Genomic DNA, 24,618 nt, shown 5'->3' with positions numbered 1-24,618 from the left:
ACACATGTAAAAGCCATGGACAGTCTCTACACCATCCAGCCTTGTTTTAAGCTGCCCCCATTCCATACCGACCTTCCGGCAGTATGGCTCACTCTATGTGACCTGGGCATAATCAGTGACCTATTCCTGGCATCACCCACTCACAACAAATATGAGACGACTAAGGCTTGGCTGTTACAGCACCTCTAAAGCTCCCTAGAACAGCAACTACAAGTAGTTATGCATGAAGAAACCCTAGGAGGCAACTTGCTGTCCTCATTTCAGTGATGCCCACAGCTGCAGAGTGATCCTACACTGATGCCTGACCGCACCCTCTGGATCTATCTACCAACAGTTACTCAGGTTTTCTACAGGAGACACATCCCACACACAGCTGAGACTCTCCTTCCCCTGACCAAAGTCCTGTGCAGGAAGAATACTGTGGGGAAATGCCGTCTCAAGTGACACATCTACCTTTTATAAAATCCAGGGTGACTTACTGCACACGACTACACTGTCTTATCCATCTCCTGACACCCACCTTACTCTAACAGTGGTTGTGAGTGACATCCTATTGGTGCCACGTTACAACAGGCGGTAGTCAGCATTCCCCAGCCTCTGCGGGTTTTCCCTCATAAGCTTTCAGACATGCAGCATAAGTGGTCAACCTTTGACTGTAAGCTACACACCATCTACGAGGCCATCTGCTACTTTTGAGATGAGATAGAGGGCAGACATCTTATTGTTTACATGCATCACCATCCCCTAGCTGACGGTTTATGCAACCCGTCTGAAGACCCCTCCCCCAGGCATTATTGATACCTCGACTTCATTTCCCAGTTTACAACCAATGTGCACTACGTCAAAGGCTCTGACAACATTGTTGCAGACAATTTGTCATGCATCACATCTTCCTCTGATCGGCTTGATTACAACTAGATCGACAAGGCACAAGACTCAGGTGGAGACTTACAGAATCTCCTTCATGATCCAGACACAGGCCGCAAACTTGAGCAACACAACTTTTTTGGCTTTCCAAAACAGTCTGGCATGATGTGTTATGCAACCAAGTCTGACCAGCTGTCCCGAAACATTTTCGCAGACAAATCTTCGATCTCATCTACACTCTCGCACAGTGTGTGGTATGACCTGCTGTACGTCAGGTGACAAGAACGTTTCATATGGTCCTATATGCAGAAAGAATGCACCACATGGACCAGGGCATGGATCCCGTGCCAACACAGTGAAATAGGCCACAATGCTCAGCCCCCCCCCCCCCTCACCCCCGGAAAATTCACAACCCCCAATCCCCACGGTGATAAATAGGACTAATTCCAGTCTCGGATGGGCAGTGCTACATTATGTCACCAACTGATTGACTTATGCAGTGGTTCAAGGCCAAACCTACTGCTGATATATCCGCTGAGATTGTTGCCAAAGTTTTCATCAACACTTGGATTGCACATTTTGGCTGCCCTGTGTCGCTCACTACTGACCAGGGCAGACAATCTAAGTCTTCTCTATCCAAAGAACTGTGTCCTCTTTGTGGCTACCAGTGTTTTCCCTACCACAGCATATCACAAGCAGTCTAATGGGCTTGTTGAAAATGGAACCACACATTAAAAGCGGCACTAATTTGCTACCCTGAATTACGGGCAGGAGCCCTTCCCTGGGTTTTGCTCGGCATCCGGACTGCCCATAAAGAAGATCTTGAAGGATCTGTACATTGATGAGACATTATCTCTTCCTGCCAATTTCGTTGTACAGGCTACAACAACTTGCTGCCCCCATCCCCCCTCCCCACCCCCCATTGTGACCTGCCAGCTCACGTAACCACATCAGATGCCACATACAGAACCTGCATATCATATGCCCTCCCTCCCCAATCACTCCATGCAACACTGCAAGTCTTCATCCATAAGGACCTGTCCACCTACTCACATGTGATTCTACACCCGCCATATACAGGCCCTCATAAAGTAATTACTCGTGACACAAACACAATTGACATCATTGTTAGGGGTAAATGATCGACAGTGTCCATTACTAGATTGAAGCCAGCTTGGATCATTGCAGAATGGGCTCTGCAGCCACCATCTGGCCCTGCACCTGACCAATGGTCTTCTTCCCCTTTCACACTGGACCTCAGCTTCTCCTACTTTCTCACTGAGAATACATCTGTGACACTCGTCAATGAAAACCTGGCCGTCCTCATGCAGAACGAAGACAAAAGATCCAGGGCCAGGATGATTTCCCACTGTTACCACCCCACCTCACCTATACCAGCCAAAGTGGGCATGGCACAATTGAAATCCTGACCCACTACTAAGGTCTCACTCATCATAACCGTCCTGGTTTATGGCACAGCTGTCCCAGCTACAGCAGTCAATAGACCTGCACCACTGACCACTCCACTCTTGACACCCGCCACCGAGGTTACTACCGACGACAACAGACCAGTATCGGCTGCTTCCTGCTATGGATGTGTCCTCTGGCCTCCTGCCAGCCTCAGAGACTATGAGATCTCTGGCATCACTGTGACTGCTGCCTCACCACAGATCAACGCTGACACCCATCTCCTCACAACACTTTCCCTTCTCCTGTGCTCTGCATTTTTGGGGTGGGGAGGAGTGCGGGGAGACAGGGCAGGGTGGTCTGTGGCAACATAGCAACTATACATCATCTCTGACTGACAAAATAAACATTGCTACCCTGTGCATCATAGTGACCAATAACATCTGTGACAGTTTAGTGTGTGTTGAACCTCTGACTGGTGTAGACCACGACATAATTCTGTCTACCAAATAAAGTTAGAATTTGTCGACCACGTGTACTATTTATTATGAATGCACTCCCACTGGAACCGCATTTCCTACAAACTGAAATGCTGACAGAATAATACCAACAATCAACTACTGCAGAAAACTGTCCATTGTTGTAGCTGTTTATTCTCTTTCAGAAGTTGGAATACTGCATTCACATTCTAAGAGGAGGCGGGCTACTTTCAACTGTGCCATCCTCTATAATTCACTTCAGAGAGACTCCTCCTCCTTTGTGACCCAAGCCTCATTCTCTGGACCTACATATCATTTATTCCGCACTACAACTACATCCAGTCTGACACTGCCTGTGCGGCAGCCCAAAGAGAACTACAGGCAGAAAGGAAAGGTACAACATACAGGCTAAGCATGAGTATATGCAGTCCGCTTACAGCACCAACTACAATAATTCTCCATCTACTTAAAATAGCTGCCTTCACATTTAGTGATACAGAAACATGTGGGAAGTTATTTGTATCAGTGAATGAACTTGTACAATCAGAATGGATGCATATGGGGTCTTATCAATGTTGTTCACAAGGAATATTTCCAACAAAGATGAACTACCATGTTTCCCTTTATCGGATAAATCATTAAGCAAGGAAAATGCTTTTTCTACTAAAACTGTGAGGAACAGGGAGCACAAATAAATTGAAAGGTTTTTAAAAGATACTTTCAACCTGCCTATGCAGTTAAGTAAATCTCTACCTGTAGTTTGAAAATGGTTCCCTGCTAGACTGAAACTAAAATGCATTTTCATTGATATTAAAACCACAAATAATCTGCAACCCTGAAAAAAAATTGTGTTTGATGCACACACAAAGGAAATTAATTAATGATACCAAAGGCAAAACATTAAAACAATGTGGAATAAATAACATTTGTGAAATATCATAACATTATAAATGGATACTTGAAGTGTCACGATTTTTTAAAAAAGATGCATTCTTCAAAAACTTTCCCAGGCCTGTCACAGAGCAAATGCAAATGGACCCTCCTTTCCTTTTGCAACCCAGAATTCTTCATTTGCAGCAAAAGTGGAAGTAAAAATGCTGAAATTAACAACTGAGATTGTTTATGATTACTGAAACTGCAGAATAAGACCAGTAACTCATAGATTATCCATGGCCGCCCTTTTCTGGTTTCTGAAATCCTAATGCTTTTTCGCTGTATTTATTACATCTGTTTTCAGGGTCAAACAACTGGGTTTGCACACCAGTTACTTCTTTAACACTTTAGAGACAAAGCACAATCATAGCTTATGCCACAACGTTCTGTTAAAAAGACTGAGTATATGTTGGGCCATGATTTTCTTCACGTACAAGTACCCTATCACTCAAGAACTAAACTCGTTTCATATGAGAACAAAGTGTGAATGTCTCACTAACTGTCCCTTGATTGGTGCTGTCTTCTGTTGTCATTTTTCAGAATTATTTCAAAAGAAAACGAGGATAATGGAACGTAGTCGAATTAAATCGGGTTATGCAGTGGGAATTAGATTAGGAAATGAGACGCTTAACGTAGTAAAGGAGTTTTGCTATTTGGGGAGCAAAATAACTGATGATGGTCAAAGTAGAGAGGATATAAAATGTAGAATGCCAATGGCAAGGAAAGTGTTTCTGAAGAAGAGAAATTTGTTAACATCAAGTATAGATTCAAGTGTCAGGAAGTTGTTTCTGAAAGTATTTGTATGGAGTGTAGCCATGTATGGAAGTGAAACATGGACAATAAATAGTTTAGACAAGAAGAGAATAGAAGCTTTCAAAATGTGGTGCTACAGAAGATGAGTAGATCACATAACTAATGAGGAGGTATTGAATAGAATTGGAGAGAAGAGAAATTTGTGGCACAACTTGGCTAGAAGAAGGGATGGGTTGATAGGGCATATTCTGAGGCATCAAGGGATCACTAATTTAGTATTGGAGGGCAGCGTGGAGGGTAAAAATCATAGAGGGAGACCAAGAGATGAATACACTAAGGAGATTCAGAAGGATGTAGGTTGCAGTAGGTACTGGGAGATGAAGAAGCTTGCACAGGATAGAGTAGCATGGAGAGTTACATCAAACCAGTCTCAGGACTGAAGACCACAACAACAACAACAACATTTCAAAAGAAACATCAGTAAACACATCAGCTGCTGTCATGAATGGCAGAGCCAATATAACTGCACTAACGTAATTTCATACGTGTAGTCATTAGGTTTTGCTGTTTGTTGTAATTCTGCTACAAATATGTCATGTTTGTTGCATGAGTAAGAAATTTTGTCAGCTCAAGAGGAAAAAATTGCTGAATAATTCGCCTCACTCTTTTTTTCTTTGGAGGATAATTATACCTATATTTTCTGTCATCATTATTTTAAAACTTTTTGTCTATCAAAGAACTAAAGTAAATATGAAAAATAAATCTTAAAGCTTGGTTCTTTTTTAGTATGTACTACTCTTGACAATACATCAACTACATGCATGCCAGTAATGCTTTAAATAACAGCATAAGAGGCCAATTTCCTAGGCCCAATATTCTTCTAAGTGGCCAATCTCCAAAGTGTTAAGTGCCATTATTTACTTGTCTCATGTTCTTGCAAGGCAGTCCAAATTCTAAACTCCTTGTCTATGTTCCAATGTTTCACCTGCTTTCTCTTTCACTTCTTGAATGTGAATTAGATCATATTTTTACATATTATATAGAAAAATTGTTGTACTTCACACATTTTGGATGCAATTTACTTGTCCATACAAATAACAAAGGTATGACATAAACTGATATTGCTGAAGAGTAAAAAAAGAAAGGAAACGAGGCAACAATTCAACAGAACAATGGCCATCTGTTTTGGTATAATGAAGTGAAAAAGTGAATTCTACTGAAATGAGATTTCTTCTGGTTGTTAACGAGTTTTCCACAGACAATATAGGACAAAGGCACACAGAAACAATTATACAAAGGTTAAGTAATTGAGATATACTAACCTACAAAATGGAGATACCTGGGAAGACAATGGAAACAAATGAGAATGAGCCTTAGTGAGATGTCTTCTCCTTTTATGACAGAATGTGATACATATACACACAGTAACTGTTGAATAAATAGAATACCAGAATAATGAGTAAAAAAAGTGCTGTTACATTGCATGTATGAAGAATTTTTCATACCTACATGATTCAGAATTGTGAGGAAATAATAAAGGATGAGGCTGTATATTACAATATGAGTGGTAGGGTCTTAACATACACTATAAGTATGGATTTTGAGTTCCAAATTGACAACACTTTCCCCTTACTGTAACTTTTTAACTCCCTGACCTCTACATTATCAAAAGCAGTCCTTACTTTACGCAATTCACTCTTACTTTGAGATAAACTGTGCATAATCCTGTTACATATTTTCCAACTGCGAAGCATAGAACTAAGTAAAGCACATTTTGCTCCTTGTTCTTGGCATTAATTTTTATACAGGACAACATAGGTTATCAGCTACAATGTGTCAGTCACATAAAGTAATTCATTACTAGTTTAATAGTGAGTATATCTAATGCTTTACCTAAAGCTATTAACTAAATTTCCTGACACTGTAACTCACTGACATAAAATATTCTGCAAATGCATCTGATTAATAAAACATCATGAAGATAAACCTCCAGTCCTCATTTATGCACAACCACTCACAGCATTAACCTGACTTCTTGGTAGTTAGGAATAGATAGAAGTACAAGTAACTTCAGGCATGGCCCTGGGAAGTGTGGAGGAACCCTTGTTGCCCATACTATGTATTAATGGAACAGCTGACAATATAATGGTAACAGACTTTTAGGACATGATGCAGCTATCTATACTGAAGTACAAATATTTACTCAGATATTTATAAGATTACAAAGTGGTGCAAAGACTGGCAACTTGCTTTTAAATGTTCAGAAATGTAAAATTGTGCACTTCACAAAATGAAGAGACACAATAACGGTGACAACAACATCAATGATTTACAACTGGATTCAGCTGACTTGTTCAATATAGGTAAGGTGGGTGGCAGACTACGATTTATTGGCAGGGTACTGGGAAAATATGCAGTCAGTTACACCAAACAGGATTAACTTGTGACACCGAATGATACAAAGAAAGGCTGAATGAATGATCCCAGGTTTGTTTGACTCACTGTAAAGCACTGCAGAAATGTAGTAAAACCTTTACTGGCAGCCACTTATCTTACAAGAGACCACTTACAAAATTTCCAAAATCGGTATCAAGAGAAGAGGCCAGAGATATTTTTCACCCCCCCCCCCCCCCCCCTTCAGATTGCTCCCACAGGTGCTGCGAAGAGACGATTAGATGAATTACACCACATACAGAGCATTTAGGCAGTTATTCTTCCCACACTCCATATGCAATTATAACTGGAGGAAACCCTGATATGTAATGTAACGCTAAGCAACTTCTGCCACACAGTTTGCAGAGTAAGTATGTAGATGCACATGTAAATAATCTCACTGTACATTAGTTTCAGTGTGAAACATGGGCAACACACACACACACACACACACACACACACACACACACACACACACACACACACTCACTCACACAGAAGAAAAAATTAGGATATTACATGTAGTGTAACTGTGCGAGAGATATGAGTAAATAGTTGGTCTAACAAGGAGGTGTCCCCAGGGATAGGATCACATTTTTGAAACCATCAATACAGTGATGTAGGTTAAGGTCCGAGGTATCACACCCTGCAGCCATTCGCCCTGGTGGGCCCCAGTTTTCAAGTAATTGTTGATTTTTAAAAAAAAAAAAAAAAAAAAAAAATCTAAATTATCGCATAACATTCTAGAGCCTTAAATATGATAGTGGTATACAGAGCTTAGTTGTGAAGCACTAGTTAAGGTAATGCTCCTGATGTGCAGAATGTTGTAGGTTAAAATCCTGTCAAGTGTGATAAAAATTCTTGTTTTTAAATCTCTATTAAAATGATTGTGATCACTATTTTTACACATCCATCATCATCATTCTTCTTCTTCTTCTTCTTCTTCTTCTTCTTGAACTGTTTCCTGTCCAAGGTTGGGTCTGTTTGGCACATAAGCCTTGCTATCTAGCACTGTTTTTCCACCACATTTCTGTTTTCACTCTGGTTGAAATCTCACCTCTTTTTTCAACACACTCCTCCACACCTTTCAGTGATCTACCCCTTGGTCTTCCTCTTAGTACTTTCCTTCACATCTCCATTTCATGTATCTTCTTGGGAATCATCTTTTCTTCCATTCTCTTTAAATGCCCATACCATCTTAGCCTTGATGTTTTTATCCTGCTCTGCACTATTCCCCTTACCCTTTCCTTCCTCATCCTATCTCCCCTTTTTACACCTACACTACTTCTGAGGCACTTCATTTCATATAGATGTAATCTGCTTGTATCTCTTTTCTTCATTATCATTGTTTCAGATGCATAGCTCAGTATTAAGAAGCAGTAACTTCTAAGCATTACTTCTTTGTTTTTTTGAGAGACGTCTTTGCTCTAAATCAGGTTCCAAAAACTTTGCAGGGGTGCTTCTGCCTCTCTGCCATGTTTACAAACCTCTTTCTCATTCTTCCTATCCTTTTCCATATCGCATTTCCCAAGTACTTGACACTTTCCACCTTCTTCAGCTGTTCACCTCCAATCCTTATTCCACTTTTTTGTCTATCTTTCTAGTTGTAACCTAGTTTGTTTACATTAAATTTCTTTCCATATTGTCTCACAGTTTCTTCCCAAGCATCCACTCTTCCCGAGTCTCTCATTCCCTGTTTCTCCAGATCATCAAGCCATCCATTAGCACCAGTGCTTTCACCTTGTCTTCTCCAGTTTTTTCTGCCATCTTAGGCTTTATCTCATCCAAGACCACAATGAAGAGGAGAAGTGACAATGCACTGCCCTGTTTCACGCCACTTGTCTGCTGGAACTAATCCGTCCTTTCATTTCCCACTTTCACATAACTCAGAGACTTCCACAGTAATACCGCCACTGTTTGTTCTCTCTTGCCTAATCCTTTGTCAAATCATTTTAATCAAGGTATTCACTGTTCCATTTGCTTTTTTGTCTTGCAAAAAAAAAAAAAGTTTGAATCTCTGTGCATGTGATTTTAATTATTTTTATTGATCTTTGATAATATTTAAATACGTGAAAATATCATAATATTGATTAAAACAAAGATGAAATAATGTGATGTGGTGTCAAAAATGCAAATTTTTTACAAAATGTAATTTTTTTAAAGTGTAGAGGTTATACAAACATTTAAAACATAAATTCATGTTGGACTGTGGACAAAATAAGACAGATTAAGGTTTAAATGAAAGAGGGAATATAAATGAAACGAAATTCAAGCAATACGAGGAACAGAAATAATGAATGCAATAACAGGGACAAAAACACAAAATGGTAAAACAGAAAAATTAAATCAAAGTTAATACATGCAATTAATTAAATTCACATGTACAAAGATTCCAAATGAAAAAAGAATAATCGGCAGACAAAATTAGAGCAAAGGAAATAGTTAAAATGATGACTAAAATGACTTGACTAAGGATTATAAATTTAATATATTGCATGTGAACCAATTAGATCAATAAAATAAAGGTCCAGCTTTGGTGGCCAGAGGCAGTGTGTGTGTGTGTGGGGGGGGGATCTACTTTACAAGAAGGCCTTTTGGCCGAAAACTCACACGTAGAGCAGCCTTTTTTGTGCCTGTCTGGAACTCAGCATCTCCTCTCCATGGTGAGTAGCAATCTTTTCATAATATTGTCATTATTCCATCCTATATTATCTGTTGTTTAAGTGAATAAAAATAATGATCAAAGTCATTTTGATAAAGATTTCAAAATAAAAAGTTTCGAAGCGCCTGACAAGATTCAAGCCCACAACCTTCTATGCATCAGAACATACCTTAGCCACTATGCCACAGAGTCATTGTAATCAAATGATGGAAAATACAGAATGGAATAACAAAAATATTATTAAAAGGATACACTGCTACTCACTATATAGATTAGACATTCAGTTACAGGTAGCCACAACAAAACGACTACTATAAATTTGAGTTTTCGGATAAAAGCTCTTCTTATAAAGCAGAAAAACACACACACACACATATATAAATATATTAAAGCGCTGGCAGTTCGATAGACACACAAACAAACACAAACATACACACAAAATTCAAGCTTTCGCAACCAATGGTTGCTTCGTCAGGAAAGAGGGAAGGAGAGGGAAAGACAAAAGGATGTGGGTTTTAAGGGAGAGGGTAAGGAGTCATTCTAATCCCAGGAGAGGAAAGACTTACCTTAGGGGGAAAAAAGGACAGGTATACACTCGCACACACACCCATATCCAACCGCACATACACAGACACAAGCAGACATTTGCAAAGGCAAAGAGTTTGGGCAGAGATGTCAGTCGAGGCAGAAGTACAGAGGCAAAGATGTTGTTGAAAGACAGGTGAGGTATGAGCGACGGCAACTTGAAATTATCGGAGGTTGAGGCCTGGTGGATAACGAGAAGAGAGGATATACTGAAGGGCAAGTTCCCATCTCCGGAGTTCTGACAGGTTGGTGTTAGTGGCAAGTATCCAGATAACCCGGACGGTGTAACACTGTGCCAAGATGTGCTGGCCGTGCGCCAAGGCATGTTCAGCCACAGGGTGATCCTCATTACCAACAAACACTGTCTGCCTGTGTCCATTCATGTGAATGGACAGTTTGTTGCTGGCCATTCCCACATAGAAAGCTTCACAGTGTAGGCAGGTCAGTTGGTAGATCACGTGGGTGCTTTCACACGTGGCTCTGCCTTTGATCGTGTACACCTTCCGGGTTACAGGACTGGAGTAGGTGGTGGTGGGAGGGTGCATGGGACAGGTTTTACACCGGGGGGCGGTTACAAGGGTAGGAGCCAGAGGGTAGGGAAGGTGCTTTGGGCATTTCATAGGCATGAACTAAGAGGTTACGTAGGTTAGGTGGACGGCGGAGAGACACTCTTGGTGGAGTGGGGAGGATTTCATGAAGGATGGATCTCATTTCATGGCAAGATTTGAGGAAGTCGTATCCCTGCTGGAGAGCCACATTCAGAGTCTGATCCAGTCGCGGAAAGTATCCTGTCACAAGTGGGGCACTTTTGTGGTTCTTCTGTGGGAGGTTCTGGGTTTGAGGGGATGAGGAAGTGGCTCTGGTTATTTGCTTCTGTACCAGGTCGGGAAAGTAGTTGAGGGATGCGAAAGCTGTTTTCAGATTGTTGGTGTAATGGTTCAGGGATTCCGGACTGGAGCAGATTCGTTTGCCACGAAGACCTAGGCTGTAGGGAAGGGACCGTTTGATGTGGAATGGGTGGCAGCTGTCATAATGGAGGTACTGTTGCTTGTTGGTGGGTTTGATGTGGATGGACGTGTGAAGCTGGCCATTGGACAGGTGGAGGTCAACGTCAAGGAAAGTGGCATAGGATTTGGAGTAGGACCAGGTGAATCTGATGGAACCAAAGGCGTTGATGTTGGAGAAGAAATTCTGGAGTTCTTCTTCACTGTGAGTCCAGATCATGAAGACGTCATCAATAAATTTGTACCAAACTTTGCAGGAAAAATATATCTAAAAACAAAAATAATGTGACTTACCTTAAGAAAGCGCTGGCAGGTCGATAGACACACAAACAAACACAATCATACACACAAAATTTTGTGTGTATGATTGTGTTTGTTTGTGTGTCTATCGACCTGCCAGCACTTTCGTATGGTAAGTCACATCATCTTTGTTTGTGCGCGCGCGCGCGCACACACACACACACACACGCACGCACACACACACACACACACACATATCCAATCGCACATATGCAGACACAGGCAGACTTAAGTAAATGCAAAGAGGTTGGACAGAGATGTCAGTCGATGCGGAAGTACAGAGGCAAAGATGTTGTTGAATGACAGGTGAGGTACGAGCGGCGGCAACTTGAAATCAGCGGAGGTTGAGGCCTGGTGGGTAACGGGAAGAGAGGATATATTGAAGGGCAAGTTCCCATCTCCGGGGTTCTGATAGGTTGGTGTCAGTGGGAAGTATCCAGATAACCAGGACGGTGTAACACTGTGCCAAGATGTGCTGGCCGTGCACCAAGGCATGTTTAGCCACAGTGTGATCCTCATTACCAACAAACACTGTCTGCCTGTGTCCATTCATGTGAATGGACAGTTTGTTGCTGGTCATTCCCACATAGAAGGCTTCACAGTGTAGGCATGTCAGCACACCATCGCTTTCTTGTTTGGTGTGTGTGTGTGTGTGTGTGTGTGTGTGTGTGTGTGTGTGTGTGTGTATTTTCACCATAGCACAGCTCACACACACACAACCACTGTCTCTGGTCGTTGAGGCTGGACTGCATATAGCAACTGTGCCTAATGGGACAGCAATCCGTGTATGGTGGAGGTGGCTGGGGCAGTGAGGCCAATGGATACCATCCACCACCCCTACCCTGCTACCCCTCCCCCTCCTGACCTCAGCCTCCTCAGTGCTTGTGTGAATGTGTGCATGTTTTCCACTTTGGAAGAAAGCCTTCGGTCGAAAGCTCAAAGCAGTTTTTCTGTTGTGCCTGTCTATAACTCAACATCTCCTCTGTATGATGAGTAGCAATCTATTTTCATAATCATTGTAATCAGTTTTATGGGCAACTTTTCTTTCCACAATTCACCTGAGTGACTCAGCAGACAAACTGCACAAAGAATGTACACTTTATTGAAACTGAAATAAGATGGCAGGTTCTAATGGTACACAAAATTTTGTTCATACTGATTAAGTTTCAGAAAAATTCTATTGTTTTCAAATAAATACTAACTACAAAATCAAATTATTCTAGAAAGTAATAGAAACTGATAGAATAAATCCACTCAATTAATGAATCATATCAGATAAAACTAAAATTACAATCAGCAATGTGTAACAGCTTCTTTAAGTTGTCACACATGTCTCACAGGAGTACTGTGACCACTGTATAAATACTGAGAATTCTTTTCACCCCTTATCTGGCTGCTACTGTGGACTGTTGCTATTAGCAGCCAAATAAGTAGTGAGGAGATATTCTGATCTAACACCTTTTTTTTCAGTTTTACCATAACTGTACTGGAATACAGCACTAATATATACAGTCTCTATCTGTTCTGTACTGTACTGAACAACAAAATGACAATTAGTATTAATTTCAATGCAATTTCTTACACCTATTAGAGGTTTCTTCCAGACAAATAATACTACCTGTATGTACAAGTTGTATAGTTTTATGTAGTAAATTCAATATCTGAAATAGGCATGCAACGTATGTACATTATATAAGGTTTACACAGATGTAATATATTCCTCTCCACATGGCAAACTTCCCCTCTTTCTAATTGGCACCATCTGGTTAGTGAAAACAAAATATTTAAATATGTTATAACAATCCATAACCAACCCCATAACAAGCACACTAATGCCAGTAATGTTTCAGACAATATTACCAGCACGTTTAGACAATGCACGGCTGCGCTGTCGCCCGCGTTCACCCTCTAGAGATAAAAACAATAAAAAGTAAAACAAAACAGAAACAGAAATATTAACCAAATAAAGTTTGAGAAGAAATTATAAGAAGTACTGAGATTTGATTAGATTAACCAAAAGAATCAAATTATTAATCAAAAACACAACTGGTTTTCTGATGTTTCACCTGATCATAAACTTAAAAAGAACTAAATGGATGAAAGTTACTTTGATGCAATTGAAGTGCAAAAATTCTAAATTTTGAAAACAACACATAAAATATAAAAACTGAGATTGCCCATAGGGATGTAACTCAACAAAGTCATCAACCAAGGTAACACATTCAATCCTATTCACAACAGGTTAACTCCCACAATATTTTAGAAGCCCTCATGCATAAATAGCAAAAATTACACTGAAAGGACTTCCCCAGATATACAGAACTTTCATAAATATACCATACATCTAGTAATATCTAATAATCTAGTCCACAGCAACTACAGCAACTGCAAGATAGTCAGATCAGTCTGATGAGTGTGAAACAAGTGTTTTGATATGTAAATGTTGGAATTAACATAGAAACTACAAATGGCACAGGAATGATATGAAACAAACAAATAGCTGGGCAATTTCAAAACAAAATACGGAAAAATTATTGTCAGTTTGAGTTGACTCATAGATGGCACATAAAACAACCTGATACACGATACACAACACTTAAAGTTGTTATCTACAACTTTGGCCACTTCATAATTTACAGATTGACTTTATAACATGAAATCTAGCTCATACTACTTATACACAAATGTGAATATCATTTTTCCAGACTGTTGCTATTTTCAGACAAGTAAAATATTTTACAATGAATGAAGAACTACACTAAAAAATTAAAGAAAGAAAAGCAGTACATTTTAACTCCCCTTGTCTGTGAAGCAGCTGCATACCTTCAGAACCTGGGTTATGGGTCATCTGCCCCTCCTTTTCAACTTTCTGCATCAATCCCTCTTCCCTCATTGAGCAACGAACTTACAGTATGCATAACTATCAAGAAAACACACAATGGAGACTAGTTTCTAAGAACACAATCTAGAAAGAAATGGCACCAATAATGAGAACAATCCAGAATAAACACATCTTATCCTTCAAACAACTAATCAAAACATCAGAAACAGAATCATCTGGAGAAAAATACAGGAATTACAGAACAGTAAGTGCAACTTTAAATAGATTACAGAAATCAAGGACAATGCAATACACACACACACACACACACACACACACACACACACACACACCTAAAAACAAAGATGATGTGACTTACCAAACGAAAGCGCTGGCAGGTCGATAGACACAAAAACAAACACAAACATACACACAAAATTCAAGCTTTCGCAACAAACTGTTGCCTCATCAGGAAAGAGGGAAGGAGAGGGAAAGACGAAAGGATGTGGGTTTTAAGGGAGAGGGTAAGGAGTCATTCCAATCCCGGGAGCGGAGAGACTTACCTTAGGGGGAAATAAGGACAGGTACACACTCGCACACACATGCATATCCATCCACATATACACAGACACAAGCAAACATTTGCCTTTACAAATGTCCGCCCGTGCCCGTGCATACGCAGACGGACATGCGCGCGTCCGCGAGCGCGCACCACCCCCCCCCTCCCAAGGCAAGTCCCCCCACTCCCGGGACCGGAACGACTCCCCACCCTCTCCCCCAAAACCCACATCCCTTCGTCCCTCCCCCCCCCCCCCCCCACCCCAACGAAGCAACCTCCTCCGCGAAAGCCTGAACCCTGCGTGCTTGCCCGTGCCCGTCCGTATGTCCATTGACCCGCCAGCGCCCCCCCCCCCCCCCCCCCGGCAAGTCTCCTTTTATATGTCACATCATATATTCATATATATATATATATATTTCCAATGCCGGGAGCGGAAAGACTTACCTTAGGGGGAAAAAAGGACGGGTATACACACGCACACACACATATACATCCACACATATACAGACACAAGCAGACATATTTAAAGACAAAGAGTTTGGGGAGAGATGTCAGTCGAGGCGGAAGTGCAGAGGCAAAGATGTTGTTGAATGACAGGTGAGGTATGGGTGGCGGCAACTTGAAATTAGCGGAGATTGAGGCCTGGTGGGTAACGGGAAGAGAGGATATATTGAAGAGCAAGTTCCCATCTCCGGAGTAAATCATGTGGGTGCTTTCACACGTGGTTCTGCCTTTGATCGTGTACAACTTCTGGGTTACAGGACTGGAGTAGGTGGTGGTGGGAGGGTGCATGGGACAGGTCTTACACCGGGGGCGGTTACAAGGGTAGGAGCCAGAGGGTAGGGAAGGTAGTTTGGGGATTTCATAGGGATGAACCAAGAGGTTACGAAGGTTAGGTGGACGGCGGAAAGACACTCTTGGTGGAGTTGGGAGGATATCATGAAGGATGGATCTCATTTCGGGGCAGGATTTGAGGAAGTCGTATCCCTGCCGGAGAGCCACATTCAGAGTCTGATCCAGTCCCGGGAAGTATCCTGTCACAAGTGAGGCACTTTTGGGGTTGTTCTGTGAGAGGTTCTGGGTTTGAGGGGATGAGGAAGTGGCTCTCGTTATTTGCTTCTGTACCAGGTCGGGAGGGTAGTTGCGGGATGCGAAATCTGTTTTCAGGTTGTTGGTGTAATGGTTCAGGGATTCAGGACTGGAGCAGATTCGTTTGCCACGAAGGCCTAGGCTGTAGGGAAGGGACCGTTTGATATGGAATGGGTGGCAGCTGTCATAATGGACATTATGGCAACAGTTTGTTGCGAAAGCTTGCATTTTGTGTGTATGTATGTGTCTGTTTGTGTTTCTATCGACCTGCCAGCACTTTCGAAAGCAACTGAGAGAGAGACAAACCAGAGCCCAAACGACACACAACAATAAACAGATGAAAGAAAATGTGATTTCAGATGAAGACACAAAGTTGAAATGTGAGAGAATGATAAGAGTACTGCATTGACAGAGAACTGATAATTTCTTACTTAGTCAAAAAAGACAACTTAGAGGAAGGAAAAGGAAGAAATTCAGTAGAGATAGTAATGAGAGTGATGCACCAATTCATTCCTTAGTAAAGGAAGTTACAAGAACAAATATCAGAAGGATAATGGAATGAAATTCTAGAATGTGAAATTTTGAATAGCTGATTATCTCCACACTATTGATGGTTCACAATTTACACCCTATTGGACTCATTTAATTAATAAGGCTGTAGACACTCATTACGCTGCATTATTCGTATTTCTCTTTTGCATATTTAGTTTGCTATAAAATTATATGCTATTAATTGTCATATTGGTTTTAATAAGTGCTCTCCACTTCTTGAAGCTTCTGTTATAAGTTAACACTATATCACAGTCAGAGCAGAAGAGACTGGACTTAATTTCATTTTCAGGAGTATCAGTAGCTTGGAATTTGGACCAACATAGTACCTGCACCATCCACTGTAAAATCATTGTCAGTTTGTTGTTCAAGATTGTTGCCATGTGCTAATATAAGTGTCACAACTAATTAATTAAACATAATTGATGCACTTTTCATCAATGTCATGTCACTCAAACCAAATGTTAATCAGCATACAACATTTTTGAAAATATTATCATGGTACAAATATCAAAACAAACTTCCATTGCCCAATTTACTTTCAGCACATTAATGTTTTTCCAGTGGTTTGTAGTTGACACTATAAGCTTCATCCTCAATATCGGATCCCCCCCCCAAGGGCAAGGTTTACATATAGTCAAATGTTTCAGAGCTGAGCATCTGCAGTTGTCTCTCCAAACTCCTTCCCTAGCTGACCCACTCAAACAATCTATATTTGATGCGGTGTTGGATTTTATTGATGAAAATCTCAAATTACAAACAATTGTTTAGTCCTTATCAGGTGGAACTGAAGAGTTCAGAACTCAACTCTCACACAACAGTATTCAATATTGATGGTTGTCATTCATGACTTATGAACAATAGTAGCCTAGTTTGGATGAATCACAGGGAGAAGAAATGATCCTTTTCTTCTTTGAATCACAAACAGAATCCATCTCTTTTCTATCAATGAACTACTATTGCACTGTGGAGCACTAAAGGAGGAAGAACTTTGTGCAGAGGTGCAACATTTATCTTCCATCTGGGTAACAGAAAATTGAGCTCACTGCCAATCCTAACATACCACATGCTCCCCAAAGCTAAACAACAGAAACGTCACCACTTGGTAAAGTACAATAACTAAGAAAATCTTAGCTTAGGAATAGCACTTAATGAAAGTTAAATAGTAATTTACAGTAATTTGCCCAAACATATGACTGGCATTCACTGATATCTGATCATATTCACTTAGACTAATCACTGATATGATATTATCTTGATCTCTTGTTTTATTTTCACTTTATTTCTTCTACTGATAAATTTGCTGTCATGTTCTGTCTTATGCTGTGTTAGTCTTCATGTACTGTTAAACCCATATGATGACAAAGTAATGGTATCTCTGTGGCTATGGACATTCATTCCAATGTGGTAAAAAAGAGAACACTCAATACAAAACATGATGATGATTAATCTGTGTAGAAGGAAGAGATTAATACAGCTACAATGCTATGTACATGTTTCATGCTCACAAAAGCAGTCATTTAGTGCTGCAGAATAAACTAAATTCTAACTATATATATTGTGCATGGTTCACTGTGGTATTTCTTGAGAGGAGATAAAAAATCAGTACTTGCCGCTACCTCATGTAGCAAGAATAGACAACTACGATGAAAGCAAGCATTTGTGATATTTACACCAAAATGGTATCAGGTAATTAATGGTTCACATTACATGCGTGATGGGACTGCGGCGATGACAGGCACACAGACTGCCGTGGAGTTGTCAGGTTGGGCATCCACGGAGGGCCAATGCTTGACTGCCTTCGGCTCGAACGACGCCTTACAACTGTCCCATATGGTGGAGGAGAAAACACTGGGAAACTATCATCAAGGGAAGGTGCACGGGGAAGTAGTTCCGATGTCGGGGGAGACCCAAATGACATACGCTGGGGCTCAAGATAACCATCGAGTGAAACAGTCATTATTGCAGAACTGGGGGTTGGTGCCTGCAGAAGGGAGCCTGCACGAGGTGTGAGAGGTGGCAGTTCATCATCCACAGGTGTGTGGAAACCCTGTGGAGACTCTGGAGAGCTCATTCTCGAGGAACGAGCCAGTGGGGCGGCTGTGTCAGAAATGAATGTCATGTTAATGCTCAACACACAATAACTCTTCCTTTTTAAATATCATTTTATTTTAACACCATTTTATTTTCAAATACCCCCTCTTTCTTAACTATAATTCACATTTCAAGGTGAACCAAACTTAGATTGATAGCTAAAACATTATGCGATGTATATATATTTACACTGACTTTGAGGACTCCAAGGTCCATTTTCTTAACATGAAATGGTGCACCAATATCTGATTGGATACTTATAATCACACCAATGAGAGAGTGATGACCAGCATGGAGTACAACTATTAGGCAGCTGCTATGACAAGGCTTGTCTGAAACAGCCTTCGACTTCAGCTCATTTTAAGTGCAGAATTTAATATGCAGCTATTTGATGCTGCAGTATAACATTTCCTGATGCTCTCTCCTACAGCTGAATCAGAATAACAAATCGATTGACAGCTGTCTGTTTGCATGACATTACCGTAACAGCAATTAGCCAGAGAATGAGCTTTTTCACTGTAGTCATATGTTATAGTCTCTCAAGAATCAGTTACTACTGTCAGTTGCAGATGACACTTGCAGCCAGTAACATAACAGTTGCAGTTCTCATTTCAGTTGTTTGCTACTGTCTCTGTACACAGTGTTTATTTATTTATGTGACAGAACTTACGGAACTAGTTGTAATAGTACACAGTAATGATACGGTTATTACCACCAAACTGTGCATAGTAACAGGGATCATGTCAAAATATCCACAATAAAAACACACAACTTTCACTGTTGCAGCAATCAAATCATCAACAAAGTCACCTCCATGCCTGTCACTCACTCACTTTGATTGAGGGATACATATTGTTGCATCCCAATAGTAATTTTCACAGGGTATGAAATAATCCATAATTGTCTCTAATGTAAATTACAAAGGAAGTTTGAGAAGCTAAATTGGAAACTTCAGACCACATGTTATTGGCGTGTCACACTGGACATAACAGTTGTGCAGTAAATACAACTTCACTTTATACAGCTGAAATGAACTCATTATCTTTTTTTTTTTCCTCCCTTTTTATCCAGTAAAATAGAAATCTGACACCCCGCTTGCACCTATAAGTGATCTGAATCATTGCCGATTCTGAATTAGGCACAAGAATCTCCATAATTACTAAATATGCAGCTATAGAACTAGAAACCACCAACTCCACCAAACATGCAGCTACAGAACTAGAAACCACCACAAAATGATTCAGTTGCCTAGTAGTAATGGCTGAGCTGTGAAAGATGTACCACACATTTGTTTACATGAACAGTCTATTACATGTCAAGAATGGGACTATGTTTGTATTTGTTTGGTTCACCTTGATATATTAAACAGAACAGTGTTCAGTACCAAAATATGGAAAAATTTCTTCACAAAGAGGAATGCTGATTTAAGATCATACTTACTTGGAGATATGGCTTGTCACATGAATTACAGTATTAAAAAACTTCAGTATGTCTTAACAGGAAAACCACTAACTTGTTATAATAAATTCTATTATATTCGAACAATGAAATGAATAAACTATCAACTTGGTCTACAGCTGAAATGTGGAGCAGTTGTTAGGCACACAAACAAATCAGAAAACAATGCTAAGCTTTCAGACAAGTTCACCACTAACTAATACAAGACGACACAGTTACATGGCTAGAATGTCCTCAACAAATACATTGTACCTGTGCTTCAATGGTAAAATGTAGTTGGCTGGTAGAGAGAGAGAGAGAGAGAGAGAGAGAGAGAGAGATATCTGTATTAGTTAGCTTTGAATGAGGACATTACCTGAAAGCTTAGGAATATTTTCAGTTTTGTTTAAGTGTCTGTAGACCACCTTATATCCATCAATAATATGATAAGGTGTTACCTTTATTCCTTCCATTATTTATATTGCACCTTGGAATTCTAGTTATCAGATTTAGGTTGGCTATAGACAATTTTTTGTCACAATACATTTGCATGTAGCATTTAATGAAAACCAACATCAAAGCAAGGGTAAAAACCTCGATACTCACAAACAAAAAGCTAACGCTAAACCGAGAAGCAGGTTTGTCAAAAGTTTTATTGCTTTGGCTTTCAGCTCAAGAATATATCACATTCAGCCATGGTAGGACTGGAGGACCTGTGCGCACAATAATGGTGTGAGCATTAGCACAGCAGTATGCACCACTGAATGTGTCAAAAAAAGCCTGCCTTGAAGGTAAAATGTGGGATATAGACAAAATGTTACCATTATGTGGAATCTGTTCGTTCATTCAAAGTATTTTGAATTCCAAAACATCTGCTCTCAACATGTTACTAAAGAATATTGTATAAAAGAAATGGAGAACAGATTTGACATGATTTTGATCAAAGTATAGAGAGAAATATGATGTCATAATATATCATCCAAACAACTGATTCCGAGGAGCTATTGCACTCGAATACATACAAATTTGCGAATTATTTAGTAGTAGTAGTAGTAGTAGTAGTAGTAGTAGTAGCAGCAGCAGCAGCAGCAGCAGCAGCACACTAGGCACCATACTGGTTGTTTAAGTCTTAGTTTAAATTTTTAATACCGCTATCCTCATTACAATAGTTCATTTACCCATCCATTTCGTACCATGCTGTTGGAATAGTTCACATATATACAGCCTGGCAAAGTCATCAAAAATGTAATACACCATTTTCACAATTATCAGTCAAAATCTAATAGTTGGTGCATTTACAATGAACTGACATATTATAGAAACAAAACATTTCAATCCCAATTTGTCAATCAGAAGTCAGTGAAGCACTTGCCACTGTATCTCTCATGAGAGACAATGTAATGAAATATTTTCCAGTCAATTAAAAAGAAAATAGATGAGCAAACAAAATGTCAAATTTCAAGCTTCTGACTAACCAGGAGAAAGAGACAGTCTTTACTACCTATAAATAAGTTGATATTTTAAAATAAATAATTTCTTAAACACAACAGACTGAACAGTTTTTAAACATACAACCAACAGTTATATTGTCTACACTGTCATTAAAATGAGTGCCTCAAACAACAGCAGATACTTGGTGTAACACAAAATCAATTATCTCTTTCTTTTCTTTATTTATTCTAAAAAGGAAAACACTCACCTGCAAAATGGTTTGTTGGTTCCTTTAGTGCTCCTTGAACTTTTTGCTGAGTTGCTTTGATTCTCTCCATCTTCCGTTTTATTTTCTCAAGTATCTGATGTTCCTGTTCTTGTTGTTCACTGATCCTTTTCTGTCTGAGTTCTTCTATTAATTCTGCTCCTCTGTGCATTAAACAGTTGTAATTCTAGAGCACATCAATTTACTTTCCTCAAAATTCACATACACAAATAATTTCAAGAGTGGACTGTAAAACAATACACAACATTTTGCTACATTACATTTGAAGTTAGTAAGTCAGGAGCTGGCAGCAGGGTAACACCAATATGACACAACAGGTGATGTGATGTAGGGAATTTACCACATCAACAAAAGCAGCATAATACAATGAGCAAAGATGGCTCATGTGACAGTTGATCAAGAGCAATGAATGTAGTTCATATCTGTGAGAAAAATTATAGCAACATTGCCACACAGTGTATATTCATCAGTAAAGAAAATTGTGGCTGTGGTAATGAAACATATTCCAGATAATAAGTAAGCATTAAGAAGGCAGCTGTTGATGATCACAAGATGCATCTACAAAAACTGTCAGATAAATTACATTCCGTGTAACAATGCCTCCATTTTGACAGCTGGCATCCCTTCCAGATTAAACAGTCCATTCCCTACTGTGTAGATATCCTTGGCAAATACATCACTCCACCACCAAATCCCCCAACATCTCTACCAAAAATCTTTCCCAGACTTTCGTTTCCTCGAACTACCTCACAGATATCATTTACTAATAAATCTCCCAGGCAGTTCCCTCCTCTCAATTTCTGACTAATACAGCTACCACCTCTAAAAAGTCAAGTTGGTTGGTTGGTTTGGGGGAGGGGAGCAAACAGTTAGGTCGTCGGTCCCATCAGATTAGGGAAAGATGTGGAATGAAATTGGCCATGCTTTTTCAAAGGAACCATGCCAGCATTTGCCTGATCAGATTAAAGGAAATCACAGAAAAACTAAAAAACGAAAGGATGGCTGGATGCAGGTTTGAAGCATTGACCTCCCAAATGTGAGTCCAGTGTGCTAACCGCTGACCCATATTGCTTGGTCCAAAAACTCAGATATAACCCCTTCGTCATACAGTACCAGTCAATTTTTGAATGTGTGTATGCGTTACTCAGCAATGTCTGTGACTTTCTCAAGTTGAGCCCTGAAATGAGATCATCTCACCATGATATACTCCCCACACTGTCACCTTCCATCACTCCCCTAACTTCTGTAACAACCTAGTCACACCATATGACATTCTCAAGCCTTTATACCTACAACAATGTTCCTAATTCTGAAATTGTCCCTACTAATGTGTACCCTGTGCAACCATTCACTACCACCTCCTCTAGTCCCACTGCTAGTAATTGCTATATTACAAAATACAGAGAAACATGCATATTGTTAATAAATTAACCCACAACCACTGCACAGTGTTTTATATAGGAATGACTGCCAGTTAACTGGCTGAGTACATGAATAGGCAGATTGACATCTGTGAAATAGGCCTATGTTGTGAGCACCTGTATGACAATTCTTCTTCAAAACAGGAATGATTTGTACAATTTCCGAAACACTTTGAGCAGTATGACAGACTACTACTAGAAGAGGAGTACATTACTCCACACACCCTATGAAACATTTTGTAAGTATTTCATCATGTCACATCACCTTTCCTCTGTTGAGCAATCTCAATTGATTCTCTATCCCTTGGTTTTATTTTGAGAACTGGAAGGATTAATTACAGCACAATTTTCCACAGTGAAAGAATTTCAAAAAACAGAATTTAGTATTTTGGCCTTCTCTCTGTCTTCCTGCATTTTAGTGCCAGTATTTTCACTGAGTGACTGGATAGTACTACCTACATTAATAACTTGAGTCTCCCAGTTTACAGCTCATAAGTTGAAATCTCCACCTAATGCTATGACATGATCATAAAATGTACATGCAATCTTCCTGAAGTATTCTCAGAAATGATCCACCATCATGGCTAGCAATAAACATGCAAGGACAATCATCATTGCCTACAGACACAAGTATATAAATGTCACATTTAATTAGCTCTTGGATATTTTCATTTATACTATGAACTTAACTGTGGAAAGATTGAAGTCTACTATTTTTTCACCAGGAATGACTTTCACATTGTAAGCCATAAAAACATTTAGTGTTGTGGTATCTGCATGGTGACAAGCATGTGTGTACAGATACCCTGCATCAATCAAATAACATGGTCAGTTGCCTTTCCTCATTTTTTTTCATGTGTTACTAGGAAATTTCATTAACAAGACCCAGGATTAAAACAATCATACAGTGAATGTTCTGTGTGTCTGGCTCACATCTTGCTTTACAGTTATCTTAACTGCACACATAATAAATTCATCAAATCATCATTTTTTATTTTGTCGCTGTTGCTGTTGTTGGATTCACCGTACACCAACAAACTCATAAGGTCATTTATTGCTTCAGTCAAGTTATTGTTGTCAATTTTGCACCACTTGTCTTTTGAGCAATAATGTTTCAATATATTTTCTCATTTTTTGTTGTTGTTTTTTGTTTATTTATGCTGTGGCTTTTTTTAAATTTTCTTGGCAGCCATTCCTTTGCTTGACAGTCTGTGAGGAAGTAAGCAAACATTTATAGGTATGTCTAGTACAGTAAGTGAGCTATTGATTTTTCTCCATCATTCGGCCAATATCACTACAGTGCCTAATGTGCGCCATGAACAGAACTGCACAATAATCATGTGTGAAATTAAATGTTTAAATAACTTTTCACATATTGGCACGATCCAATCATTAGTTTCTTCAAAAATCCACCTTTTACAATTTCAGTTGGTTATAAAAACATGTTGTAGAAGTTTTCATGAAGTCACCTCTTCTACTTTTTTCCCCAAAATCTCAAAAGTGCTTAA

At 39.7% G+C, this 24,618-nt stretch overlaps 1 protein-coding gene across 1 annotated transcript in view; it reads right to left on the bottom strand.

The window, feature by feature from the left end:
* LOC126263224 (piezo-type mechanosensitive ion channel component) overlaps positions 1 to 24,618 on the bottom strand; it is a 686,714-nt gene that overhangs the window by 280,280 nt on the left and 381,816 nt on the right. The window contains exons 27-28 of the mRNA XM_049960308.1: positions 21,672 to 21,832; positions 13,284 to 13,331 (exon numbers count right to left, since the gene is read on the bottom strand). Of these exons, the coding sequence (XP_049816265.1) occupies positions 13,284 to 13,331; positions 21,672 to 21,832 (209 nt within the window). The remainder of the gene's footprint in view (positions 1 to 13,283; positions 13,332 to 21,671; positions 21,833 to 24,618) is intronic.

The sequence above is a fragment of the Schistocerca nitens genome, chromosome 6 (genome assembly GCF_023898315.1).
Source record: "Schistocerca nitens isolate TAMUIC-IGC-003100 chromosome 6, iqSchNite1.1, whole genome shotgun sequence".
NCBI lineage: Eukaryota > Metazoa > Arthropoda > Insecta > Orthoptera > Acrididae > Schistocerca > Schistocerca nitens.
This window is presented reverse-complemented; position numbering and strand designations above follow the sequence as displayed.